The 13,481-nt window shown below is 39.6% G+C and overlaps 1 protein-coding gene and 2 long non-coding RNA genes across 7 annotated transcripts; all 3 read right to left on the reverse strand.

The window, feature by feature from the left end:
- Window positions 1-629: 629 nt before the first annotated feature.
- Window positions 630-6,898, reverse strand: LOC124066965 (receptor activity-modifying protein 1-like). 5 transcript variants are annotated; one of them, XR_006844673.1, is made up of 6 exons: window positions 4,499-4,888; window positions 4,032-4,088; window positions 3,557-3,602; window positions 3,159-3,297; window positions 1,150-1,490; window positions 630-971 (listed from the first exon to the last, which is right to left on the reverse strand). XR_006844673.1 is itself a non-coding variant. In XM_046403894.1 (5 exons), the coding sequence occupies exons 2-5, from the start codon at window positions 4,062-4,064 to the stop codon at window positions 1,232-1,234; spliced, it is 477 nt and encodes a 158-aa protein (XP_046259850.1). In that variant the 5' UTR covers window positions 4,065-4,088; window positions 4,499-4,888; the 3' UTR covers window positions 630-1,231. The 5 variants fall into 5 exon arrangements, 4 of the variants coding, with proteins under 4 accessions (XP_046259850.1, XP_046259852.1, XP_046259853.1 ...); XM_046403894.1 differs by having other exon boundaries at window positions 630-1,490; XM_046403896.1 differs by lacking the exons at window positions 4,032-4,088; window positions 4,499-4,888 and adding an exon at window positions 6,840-6,898 and having other exon boundaries at window positions 630-1,490.
- Window positions 6,899-9,801: 2,903 nt separating this feature from the next.
- Window positions 9,802-11,251, reverse strand: LOC124066967. Its single transcript, XR_006844674.1, has 3 exons — window positions 11,140-11,251; window positions 10,923-11,015; window positions 9,802-10,309 (listed from the first exon to the last, which is right to left on the reverse strand). It is a non-coding gene; the product is annotated as an uncharacterized LOC124066967 (long non-coding RNA).
- Window positions 11,252-11,451: 200 nt separating this feature from the next.
- LOC124067220 lies at window positions 11,452-12,810 on the reverse strand. The gene is made up of 3 exons (XR_006844704.1): window positions 12,732-12,810; window positions 11,903-11,960; window positions 11,452-11,631 (listed from the first exon to the last, which is right to left on the reverse strand). It is a non-coding gene; the product is annotated as an uncharacterized LOC124067220 (long non-coding RNA).
- Window positions 12,811-13,481: the final 671 nt, after the last annotated feature.

Genomic DNA, 13,481 nt, shown 5'->3' on the forward strand with positions numbered 1-13,481 from the left:
TCAGCGCAGCACAGCAATTTGGATTTGGGTGTTGAGTCTCACTGAGATTGGCAGTTCTAGCATCAGTTTCACATTATAGGTGGTAATTATATTCAAACTTGATAAATGGAAACATTGATAAATGGAGCTATACATTGTTCTGATGACACACAGATGGTCTTCACGAGGTCCACACAATTCTTTGATGTATACTAATCTGAAGAGAAATGATGAAGTGCAGTTTGTTTGCATTCGTAACACAGACTGACTCTTAGGTCATGTGTATTGCTGTAAAGAGGTTTTCAAACAACTGTAAAACATTATTTTTTTGTCTGAAATAAATATTTATTATGTGTTTCAAATACAAACAGAATCATTCCTTTTTGTGTCTTATGAAGTTAGACAGTACAATGCAGATTTTCCACAAAGCCCTCTTGAATGAAGTTGGTGGGAAACAGTGCAGTCAAGTATTGTTAACGTTTTGTCTTCCTCTGCTTACGACTGGTGCCAGCTGGGCAGGGTTCACTGTATATGACAAAATAATGAGTTCCAGAAAGCTGAGAAATTCACAGCAAAGAATTCAAACAGTCAAGCATGAATATCTTTGTACACAACGTGTAATATGCTTCATGCATGCCCATTTACAGAACCTCTTCCCAGCTATTGAGATATGTAGAACATCTGACATTTGCGGAGAAAAAAATGACTACAACAATAAGTGTCTTGACATTTGCTTTGGCAGAGACATCAGCCCTTTGATATCATGCAATCTAACCCTATGTGGTGTGGTTTTGCCCTCGGGCAACAAACCATGTTTTTGGACGTCACATGGCCCCTTCATTTTATATTTTTTAACTGAAAAATAAACATATAATATCACCAGACATGTCTGAAATGAGAGGCTGGAGTGAGTGTGGTCTTTTGTCTTGGACTGAGGCAGTGACACTGACGCAGTGCCGCCATTTGGCAAGATAAATCCCACATACTAACATGTTTGAACTGAAACAGCTTCATGTTAAAAATATATCCACAGCAGGTAAAAAAGTATATTTGATTGTTTAAAGACTATTTAGGACACTTTGTAGTTTTACATAAATCGATTCAAAGGATGTCTGACCAAAGGTAAACACGGAAATTAGCTCCCTGGATTATCTATTGTTCCCAAGGGATCTAACTTGCCAGCTAACTAAACCAGCTACTTATTTGCAGGACTGACATTCCAAAATGCTCAGCATTTTGTCAGCTCAGCACATCAGAGCCCCAAACTGCTGGGCTTCTCTGAGTTCCATGTGGTGAGACTGACACAGAGTATTGGCAGGAGCAGTGTGCTTACGACAACAGGTGCTATTAACATAATGAGGGTGCCGAGGGGGGGGTCGTGGACCTGTCCACAGACTGAAAAGTACGTGTTGTGGACCTTCAAGAAGACCTCGTCTAGCAGAAATCTGTGCCCCCTGCACCAAGACATGTTCGCCCAGTCATCCACACAATGCTTCAGTTTGTTGTAGATGCTGCAGAAGAAAAGAGCAAAGCAGAGGACACAGTAAATAAATCCAGTAAATGCGTGTTCATTGTCTTGTTTTACCAAAAACGTGTTTAAAGTCTCTGCATATTGACTTATGGAAATGAATGAAAGGCAATTATCTACAGGTAGAAAACCATTTAAATCAAAATAATTTAGACAATTTCATCAAACCTCCATGTTAAAAACCCTGTTAAATGTGCCACAGCTAAGACATGTCACATCTACAAAAAGCAACACACGTTTCACACTCTTTTCGACATGAGGGTTTTCCAGGTGCCCAGCAGTCTGAAACGGCATGTCAGAGCAAATGAATTAGGGAGAAGAACCTCTATGAAGGGGTGCCCTGGTTTTTTTTTTTTTTTAAAAAAAGCTTGGAACTTCAATGTACTAATGTGATTTAAAGTTAACTGGCTAAAAAAAGGGGCTGGCATGGCTCACTAAAGCAAATTTGATATTTAAACTCATTTTGAGGTTAGCCAAAAACATCCATCCCCAAGCTTTTTATAAATGGAGAAACCAACCACTGATGTTTAGGAGGTAGCTCACATTGCACTATTAAGTCTGTTATGTCACATCCTTCGGGTGGAGAGGCGGCCATAGCCTCACTACACCAGCACAAATCATGCAAACAGTTGTCACTGCGAGGCTTTAGAGTGGAAAACATCTCCAGAGACTGAACTGAGCCTGACAGCTGGAAGCCTGATCAACAAGTTAGGCCTCTTGTGATGATGGACACACCGCCCTAACACCATTTGAGCACTATGAGAGCTTAGCCCCAAACCATATTAACAGTAAAATATGGATTATTGCAGCCATAAGTAAAGTCTACTGTTGGTAGGGTAGAGGTAGAGTGAAAGTCTCCACAAACAACTGCTGTCTGGAAATATGAGCTTAGGAGCAACAGTTTAACATTTTTTCATCAAAAGTTGAGTCATTAGCTGAAACTCTGACCAGCGCCAAATGTAGCCAGGAAACAGGAAATTATCTGACTTTCCCATGACTAAAGGTCATATATCCTTACTGAAAAGGCCATAAAAGTGTGTAATGTGCCACTTTATCTAACCCTCCTGTGTTTTCACGGACTGACGGTACAGCGTGAGCCCTGTTGTTGTTGATGGAATATGTATCAGACACACTGCAGTAACCGCAGTAACCTACCTAATCTGAAAATACAGTGAAGTTTAATTTTTAAGAAAATGATCTGAATTTGATCTGCTTTAATTTAGCCAAAACCAGTCCTTTAAAGTATGTCCACATCAACCCTGAAATTAACTGGTTTGGTGCATTAATTGACTTTATGTATTGCAGATTAGTACTTTGTGCCTGATACTAATTCATTATATGGATTTCCATCCACTCAATTTTATCCTCACTATCAATTTCCTGATTAAAAAAAAATGTAAATATGTTGCAAAAATCTTTTTTACCATTGTGGCCAAGGAAGCTAAATGTACTGCAGCTTAAGAAAATACATACAAAAACAACAATGCAAATAAAGAACACAGCATTTTCATGACAAAAATAATGCATTACAGAAACACACTGCTGAGACAGACAACAACAACAGGAGTGTTTCCAGTTTTGAACTGAACCCTACATTTGCCCAATAATGTCAAAATGGAAACTGTAAAGTAATTAAACTACTAACTTTTACCTTTTCGCAGCTGGCCACGGGCACCTGTACTGATAGCCACTTGTCTCCAAGCTGCTGTTGAAGTCCGACAGGCATTTGTCAACATTTCTATCAAACGTGTCCTGGTCACATGGTGGAACGACAAATCTTGCAGCCATTCCTGCAGAAGGCAGACACATAGAAGTTCAAATCCTCCACACAGCTCAATGAAAACAGTTAACCTCATGAGGCAGACATTGTTGTTTACTGTCTATCTGATTTGTTGCCAGTAAACAACATTTTTTGAATGGTGTGTTACATATTTGTATCTATTGTTTAACCATTATATCATTATGATGATGATCGTTTAATCTTCTAATCCACTTGTTAATATCTCACTTTTGGTGTGAGTACCTCTCTGTATTTAAACTGTGGCTTACCAGTCCAGATGAACATGAGTACCAGCAAGAATGCAGTCAACACCATCTAAATAAACCAAAAAAAATTACTACTACTCAAGTTACACCATCACAGGATTCTTGATGCAGAAAGTGAACGATTTTACAAGCAAACATAATATAGATGATAGACAAAGAGCAAACTCATTTTTGAACATTTTCGCTGTCTCGGTTTGTGGTTTCTGTCATGTCGAGGTGCGCAGACGCGTTTTCTCCAGCTGGGAAATCAATTTCCTCCACTTCCTCCCCCACACACCAGTGATAATGTGCAGACCGTGTTTTAATTATTGTAATTATATGTTCAATTATTGTTAACCAAATCAAACAGTCAGTCATGACTTCCTCTTCTTCCTACAGAGGTGATGCATGATTTTATGAAAATTAGAGAGTCAGAGAAAAAAAAATATCCTTTTTAAAATATTCACTGGCGCTGCTGAAAATTCAAATCTTCCCTTACCTTGTAGGAAGCTCTGTTACTTTTGACTGCCATTCAACTCAAGTCCAGCTACACACTCTGCAAAGACAAAAATGTTAAGATGTGTATGAAACAGAAGGGATTGACATCTGCTTCCTGGACGTTCCCACAAATGAATGAATTCATCTCGTGGGAGGCGGACACTGTGAGCAGATGTTACCCGGGAATGTAGGAACAGTTGTTTTTAATATGCACACATCTAACGTCTGTACTTCTATGAAACAAATACACTTTAAATACTGTGAATTCTCAAACTGGCACAGGTGGATCTAAAATTAAGATTGATGAAAGTGTTTGAAATAAATAGATTTCAACTCCTTTGTATGATTAAAAAAACAACAAAGCATTGTACTCTGTAACTCTGTGCCAATTAAATAAAGCAGGTTTAAAATCTTAAAAGCACAAACTGATCCGCAGACAGAAAATGCAGTATAAGCACATACTCTTACTTCTTTTAAAGCAGAGCTTTTCTCCTCTTGGATCTCCAGGAAAAAAAAGCCTCAATTCAAACCTGTGCTGAAGATACCAGCCAACTAACAGATGCACAACTTGCCACAAAAAGCCTCTGTGTGATCTGGTCCAGTTTCTTATCGGTGCAACTCAAAGCTAATTGGATTGTGCAACAGCAAAGGACAGCCTGCTTCCTTTCCCAGACTGAGCCAGAACGTTCCCATGCTTCCCAAAGACATGTTCCACAGACACAGCCCCCCGAGGCCGTGGGACCTCAGTGTCAGCAAGCCCGTATGGCTCACAGACATATTTAAGGTCACTGTTTACATCTCGTGTTAATTCTTATTCCTGTTCAGGGTCGTAGAGCTGGGGGTTAGCGATCGGAGGGCGGACTGTGCAGTATGCTGCTGATCCACGGAGCAAAAGGTGGAGAAACACCTTGAACAGGTTGCCAGGCTGGCAGACACGCAAACAGAAAGTCAAATATTTGGCAAACCTTTGCAGTTTCCAGTTTACCTGAGACACCTGACACACACACACACACACACAAACTTTGTTTTACTTGGGGTAAAAAAAAAATTAAGAAAAATTTGTGAATATTGGGAGGTACCAAATCTGACATGAGGATCAACACAACAATTCTTGGTTCTGTTTTGGTCTCAGGCAACTCCTGAGGGGAATATGTGTTTTTTTGGGGGGGTTTGTGGCTAAATGTTCTGCTAAGTTCAGCAGTTAGTTGCCAACTTTGTGTGACTGCTGTTAGGTGCTGGGCTGGTAGCACACAGTTGGTTTTTAAAACTTTTACAATCAAAGCAGCAGCCTGCTGCGAGTGGAAACGTCAGGTCTGTAGGTCTTGTGAATTGTAGATTCAGGTGAAAATCCTCTTTTCACTTGCCAGGGGCATAAAAATACTGACTGGTGAAGCTTTAAAAAAATATCTCTGTATTTACACACCTGATTTTTGCTGTGGCTCTAAGTTGCGTTTCAGACCATACAAGTTACAGCAGAAGACAGAAATTCTGCTTTAAAAGAGCAGAACAATAATTCTGTTATCTGAGTGCACAAAGTCAGAGACGACTGAGGTGTCAAACCTCTTATTGGTTAAGGTTAACTCCTGGATACTTGATCAAATTCAGTAGCTCTTCATGTACAGCCACTGTTGGATAAAAATGAGGCTGGACGGAGTGATTACACAATAATCTGCTTCCACAGATCTTCTGCTGAGCCTGCAGCCAAAACACAGTGTGGTGACATTTTTAAACTTGTCATATTAGAAAGAAACATTTCTTGTGTTGAATATTAAATACTACTGCTTTTGTTAAGTATTTTTCTGCTGAAAAAACATCTTACAGTCGTGTTAACAGTGAGATCTTCACTCGCGTGAAGGCAAACTATTTAATTGTGTGGTCTACAAGTGTGAGATTCAACACACCATCTACTGTATGTTTCCTCTCCCTCCCACTGTCTTGCATTCTCTCCCTCACACACACGCCTGAAAACAATTTGACCTTAAGCCATTCTATTAAAATTCATTCCAAGACTTTTTTTTTCTTTATCACGACCTCATCAGTCTCTTGTTTAGAGCTGGGTATCAGAATGCTCCCAAATAAAGGCCTCCTTTTCACTCCTCTCCTTTGAATTATACCCATGACTGAGGAAAATGACTAACTGTGGAAAATGTGACCACCTCTCTGTGGTATTCCATTTGTCTCGACTAAATGACTCTTTGAAAGATGGATCTTTCAGGAGGCCAGTTAAAATATCTCTCAGCGCTGCACTATCAGGTTGTTCTGCTGTAGGTGTAAAATTAAACGTTCCGACATCGTTCAGCTATTGCCCATTCATTTGGAGTTGCTAAGCAGCAGGTACACATAATACAACCTTAATGGATTTGTGAGTGGAGAAATGCTGTGGAATGGTCATAAAAACAAAAAAAAAAAAAACATTTCCATTTCCCTAAATTGAAGGCATAACGCTGCAAGCGACAGAGCAAACAGAGTCCACAGCAGATAGACACGGCCCGCCGCATGCACGTGCTGTTTGGACAGCGTCTCTTGTTTAGAGTAATGGAAAATATTTTCTCAGGTGGGAACAAGAGGCTACAAAAACTACTTAACGCTTTTTCCACACATTTACTATGTGCATAACCACCAGTCTTGTATAGAACTGTAAGGTTCTGTAATCACCTGGCATTTGTGTTACTCAGAAAGTTGCACGAGAGGAGACTTAACTAAAGATTATTAGGAAGTATGGCTGGAGGAACAGAAGGATGAATACACTGTAAAATGCAGCCTTAAAGACAGTCTCTGTTGTTCTGGACATAAAACAGCACTCAGACACAGAGGGCTTCAAACAGCTCAGTGTCATTTTGTAGAAAAGATGAGAAAAGATTTTTGAAGGGCCGAGGGAGTTTATGGTGAAGTTTGGCTGTTGGCAGGAGGACAGGATGTATCAGCAGGATCAGCAGATAAAAAAATATTTTTGGAAATATGCTTCATTCCCTTAGAATAAAGAAAAATACCAAACAACAAGCTGTATTTCTTAGGAATGCTGTAACTGGGATGCTGGGATCGGATTTACTCACCCTCCCATGCCCTTCTCTTCACTTGCAGGCATGGTGACCTGTAATTGATAATATTAAGGTAACATTTTCACAACATTAAAAAGTAAACAGGTTCATTTAAATGGTGATCCATAAATGTGTGTAAGAATCAAAATGCCTTACCCGCTTTGAGAGGTCTGAGAATGAAATGTGTCTTGCAACATGCCAATTGTTCGGTGGAATAAGTGTTCCATCATCACGCAGCTGCATACACCATGTGGGTGGGAAGGAAACTGTAAGTGCCTTGAAATGTCAATGGGTTGGAATTTATTGGAGTTTGAGCTAGAAAGATGGAAACACAAAGTTACTGTCTGCCACAGCTATTTTTACACGACCACTAGGGGGCACCAAAGTAAGAAATCTTTCAATTTTACATGCTCACACAGTGCTTTTGACCAAAACTTTTCTTTTATACACTGAATCCCTGAATAACCAAACATCTAACTCATAATGTGCCCTACCTTTATGCCAACAATGATTTTAGTTGAACAGTGATTATTTTTCAGTAACTTCTCTCTTGAATATGAAGATTAGAATTTAGTCTTGTGTACAGCTCATTCAGCTGAAAAGCAATGAAACGTAGCCTTCAGAGACTTTCATCCACCCACTGGTTCTGTAGAAAAGCTTTTTTCCCCCAGTCCAGAAACCTTATGAAGTGGCAGAATCAGGCAAAGTGAGGATAGATGGACCTGACAGACATTACTTCATACCCAGACCAGCTAAGCTGAAGCGTGTTAAACCGTGAGCTACGCTGACATCACACTTTAGCTGCACTGCAGAGCCGAAAACCTTCGCCTGCATCCTGAGGTCAGTCAAAGATGAGGAAATATCTTCCTCACGTAATGGGCGAGAAACTTCCTGTTAGTGCACAATGTCCAGGAAGTTCAACACACACACATCATATGGCTGTGTGTTAGTCCATCATTACATCATACACAACTACATAATCTTTATTAATGTTCTTAAGCTCCTGATCGGCACCAACAGTCAAATTCTAACTTTTAATATTTTAAATACAAAAACAGGGTAGTAGCTTTTACGGGACTATTTGTTTGTAGGAGGTTCTGAAGTTGCTAGGAGCAGTTCAATTAATGCAATATGGAAGGCTGACCCATCTCACATGATGTTCAGTGAGCCCTGTTCTGTTTCCTTTCTGCTCCCTGCACACATTCCTACTGTCTGGACCTGAAAACCTCCTCCTGAACCAGTCCAAAGCTCACCTTCTAGCTGTATAAACCCCAGCTCTCCCCGGGCTCCCAGTCTGGCCCAGGCACTCGACATTTCTTTTTAATGATGAATGAATGACCTGCCTGCTCTGCCTCTGATGGGCCTACTCGGACATTGTCACCCTAACCCCAACCATTCATCACTCCTCATGCCTAAACCTAACCAACCAGGCCCACCGACAGACCTCGGAGCATCTTCTGGGCTGTGGCTGAGGGGGCTGTGGAGGCAGCGGTACTGACAAAGGGTTAGATTACTATTGTTTTTTCACATAAATAACAAACATCAAATTAAAATGCATAATTTCTACAATCAGTTACGTTTGAGTATCATCACGCTACGACTTGGACATGTGCCTAAGTGTTTTGCTGAGAGGAATATGACAGAACACATGTGTACAGGCCAGTTTATTTTTCTTCTTTTTTGTCATGTTATATAGTACATTTTTTATGCAATGTAAATTCTAACAAGTTGAGTTTACTTAAAGAAATTTAGGAAGCTGAGTGTGAAATTATTATATTTAAGCAAGCTTTACTTGTTTTTAAAGTTGTAAGAACTTACTGTATCTCAGTACCGTTAAATTCACATCAAGTTGTTACAACTCAAATAGTGTGTCACTTTAACTTTATTTTATTTAATATATTCTGCCAAAACAAGCGGACATCACTTGAAATGTGTAATATACTTCACTTGAGGTATCTTATTGTAATCCACTTCAATAAAGTTGACAGAAACTCAATAAAGATAAGTCACAGTAACTTAATAAACTGTGCCAAAGTGAGTGAGCAGTACTTAATTTTAAATAAAGGCACTTAACATACCTTAGTTTAGCTAACTTATAAATAAGAATTCACAAAACGGCATTACAAACATGTTTTATTATTCCAGTATCTGTAAACAACAATAATAATCAACACGCTGTTCATTTGTAAACTTGTCTGGATCATCAAAGGTCGAGTTTGGCTCAACAGTTGGGGAGATAGATGAATAAAAGGTCAGAATATCTCTTTAGCACCACATACACTCAGTTTTTAATGGAGTTTACCAAATTTGACCTCTATCAAAAAATAATAATAATAATAATACATATACTGTAATTTGAATAATAGTACTTGGCCATATGGCGATTTTTGCTAATGTTGCTATTAATTGTTCAGCCCAAACCCTTCTGTTAGCAGAGAACCAGGCCAGTCAGTGACCAGAGGAGAGAAAACAGGAGGAATAAATGATGCTAACGCCAATTAGAGGCAAATCCTTCCTTGTAACTTGCCGATTGCTTCAGATTCCTGCTAAATTATGCCTTCTAAATTATTCCCTCAATATTATGTGTTTGTGAGAGAGACTGAGTGTATGAGCGTGCATATGAGTGACAGAAAGTGTATGTCAGTGAGTATGAGTGAAAATCAGTAAGTGATGTATGAGTGAGACTTAAAAGTGATAATGAGCATGAGGTGTGTCGACTGGTCTGGGTAGAAGCTAACACAAGGCCCAGGATTCACAATGGACACTTTTCTGAATGTCTCACAGCAACAAACAGACTTGGCAACATTTAGTCTGTAAAAATGTAAAATCTGAATTAAACCTGATAATTAAAACTGGATTATTACATACAACTGTACTTGTACATACACCTTCAAAGCAGCAAAATGTAAGTCAGCTCTTTAACAACTTTGATATATTCAACATTTGTTGCAGAAGCACACTACACTCTAATACTAAACATCATATAATGTCGTCTGAGGTTCAACAACATCTTCTGGATGAAGTCAAATGTGTTCTTCATACCTTTGGGGTAATCCAGATGGTGTGCACACATTAAGCCGAACAGAAGACAAAGTGCTTAAGAGGTTGTGGGAATCTCATCCGTGACAATGTTGCCTTCAAGGATGATTGCAGTGCTGTTAATCAAAGGTGGCGTCTCCTCAGTCATGATTGTAAGAACATCAACACGCACCTGTGTGAAGTCACATGCAGAGTCTGAATCCTGCATTAAAAATAAAAGAACACAAATAAATTAAGGTTGTTATAGCGTGTTCACTCTTATGATGCACAACATCACATAGAAGAAACAAGCACTCTGGAATACTGTCTTAGAGAGCTCTTTAGATTATGAGCAGGCAGAAATGGCTGCATTTCAGCACCAAGTCTTAACAAAAAGAATAAAAAAAATAAAAAAGGCTACACAGCTTCATCTGGGAAGCTCAGATTTGGCTCAAACTAGGAATGTATTGAAAATCATGTAAAACATAGACGTGTTGTTGCAATCTAGTGATATAACCTTCTAAACGCAATTCTATATCGGGCAGAAATTGAAATGAAACATTTTCACCATAGACTAAATGGAAAATTACTTTCCTTCAGCATCACATGTGAGGCATCAAATTTGTAACTCCCAACTGATTAAAAATATGTCACTTGTTTAATGTTGTGACAACCTCACTTAAATATGTTTGGTTTGCAAAGTGTGAATACAGGCTATAATTACTAACTTGACCTCAGTTTTTGGGAACTGTACTATTGGCTAAACCTGAGGTCTGATGATGTCCCAAAATGTGCACTGTGTGATGGTCAGTCATTGTCATCATAAATGTACTTACTGAGCAGCTGAGGAAGAATTCGCTGGAATTATCTCCAAGGTACAGGAGCAGACATTGCAGGACACCAGTGCGTGCTGTGGTGATGTCATTGGCCTCATGGAAAAGATGACAAAAAAGAATAAGCAGAAGACTATATGAAAGCAAACTTATTTGAAAAAAAAAAATCAGTGGATATGTGTGCTCAAGTTACAAAGTTGAATTCTAAAGAATTACTTACTAATTACTGTAGTAGCAGTTGTAGGCCTAGCTGAGGTTTGCAAGCACACTACCATAAGGTGGGAATGATGAAGAATCTGAAACAACATGTACTTGTGAGAGGGCGATCGAGCGACTGGCACCAAACAGTTGTCTATATTCAATAAGACAAAACCAAAATTTGTCACATTTATCATCATTTTTTTTCAAAGGTTTTTAATGTAATAAATTTGCAATGGTGAATCAAACTAAGACCCAAAAATAAACATGAAATAAAAATTACTCAGAGTGACAATACCGTCGGATTTTGGTCCGGTCTACTGAGAAAGCTTCTTATCCAGCAGCACTGATGGAGGAGGTGCAGTGGGACGAAAAGCTGCCGCTGCTGCTGAGTTGGTCTGGCTGGGTAAGACCGTTATCTGGTGCCCTGGTGGTCAATACAGTCTTGGTGACCGAGTGTACCTCTTTTCCAACTGCCGCCAACTTCACTGTCACAGACACCACCTAAGGTAGGCTATATGGAGAAAAAAATCAAAACAAAAAAAGTATTAAATCAGTACAATTTTAACAGTCACGTGTTACCACATTATCATGTCCTTCATATCTAAGCAAGATGAAATGATGACCTGGTCAATACTGTTTCAATGTTTCCAGATTAGCGTATTAAAACAGACAGCAGTGCCTATGAAAACCTCCTTACTCAGACAAAATGTATTACTTAAGGATAAGCATCACTAATTAATCTGACCTGCATTTTTTGAAGTCTAAATGAAAGCAGTACCCACCTTGTCTCCTTTCTTCTGTGTTGGTTTGTTGGTTTTATTATTTATGGTCTCATACCACCTGCATGAAATAAACCAAACTGGGTAAAGTCACTAGTCTGTGCCAGGCGCCAGCATCAAAATACTGTAGTTATAAATAAGTGTAAAAATTATTGAGTGTGATGTACGGTTGTGATTGCTATGATAACATGATATTGTAGAAAAGTATGACGGCAGCGCTCGACTTCCGTGCTCATCGCGGCTCCAGTTGCCGGCGACGGCCGTGGATCGGCCCGCTGCTCCAGCGCTTCACTCGGCCTGCATTTCCCTTTCTCTACTGGGTCAGTTATGACCGCTGTCTGGAGCAGCGGACGTGTACTGAGCCCGAGAAGAAGCGCTCAGTTTGAATGTTGTGTCTATAAACTGCGACCGACAAACCTTAACTGACCTTAGCTAATGTTTACGTCCCAGCACGAGCAGGACTGCACCCTGACACACGTATAAGTTCTGCTGCCTGGAACTGAAGCACGGAGCCCATAGCCTGTTAAGCTAACTCATACAGCTAAATTAGCAGCTCGTCGTAGTCCAGCAGCTAACAGACAGGAACCGGTGGAGACATGATAAATATGAACACTACACTGGGGCTCGGTCCAGACAGAGTCAGAGCACTTTTAATCGGATTCGCTCATGTTGAACTGCTGCTAACGTTAGCTCTGTGAACCCGCACAGACACACACAAGCTAACATGCCAACGGAAAGTCGGAAAGTCAGAGATGTCGGCTTTCTTCGAACAACTCTCATTCCAAACATTAAATTATATTGACAAGATTACAAACAAAAGCTTTAAATTTACCGAAATCAATGTTGGAGTCGGCCTTCGGAGAGAGGACTGGGGCCAGGCGCACGACTTTGACCTCTTGCGTTTGAATGAGTTTGGCGGTATCGGTAGATGCTCGCTAACCGGAAATGGACATGCGCACTAGGGTGCACAGCTCTGTAACTTGTGTCATATCAGAGATAAAGTAAACTTAAAAAACTAGTATGAATTAAGTTAAATGCACAATTTCATCTTAAGTGAGGACATTGTTTGCATTTCAAGGATTCAAGGAGCTTTATTGTCATTTCACACAAGTAGAAACATGAGGTGGAACGAAATTAGTTTCCCTGGTCCTGGTATAAGCCCAATAACATCAATACTAATGCTATAAATATAAAAACAACACTATATAAATATAAAAACAACCAGATTAAAAGATATAACCAGTGAACAGGGACCAGATGGCTACAATATTTACAGCAGTATTGCAGAATTGTGCAAATGAGGAATAGTGCAAATGCAAATGAGGAACAGTGAAAATTTACAGTGTGAAAGTTTCTTTTCAAAAAGGTAAATTACAAATAATGAATGTAAGTGAGAGTAATAATGGAGGCACATTTAATTGTACCAAAAGATAGTTAAGTTGTTGCCCCTGTGCAATAAGTACAAACAGAACTGTTTCAACTCACACCTTATTAAACTGAATTGCTAAGGACCTTGTTCACAGTTGCAGAAATGACAAACTCGGTGGCTCAGTAATGAGCAAGGTCACCTTGTGCTGGACTC

Source organism: Scatophagus argus, chromosome 11 (assembly GCF_020382885.2).
Source record: "Scatophagus argus isolate fScaArg1 chromosome 11, fScaArg1.pri, whole genome shotgun sequence".
In the NCBI taxonomy this organism is placed as follows: Eukaryota; Metazoa; Chordata; class Actinopteri; family Scatophagidae; genus Scatophagus; species Scatophagus argus.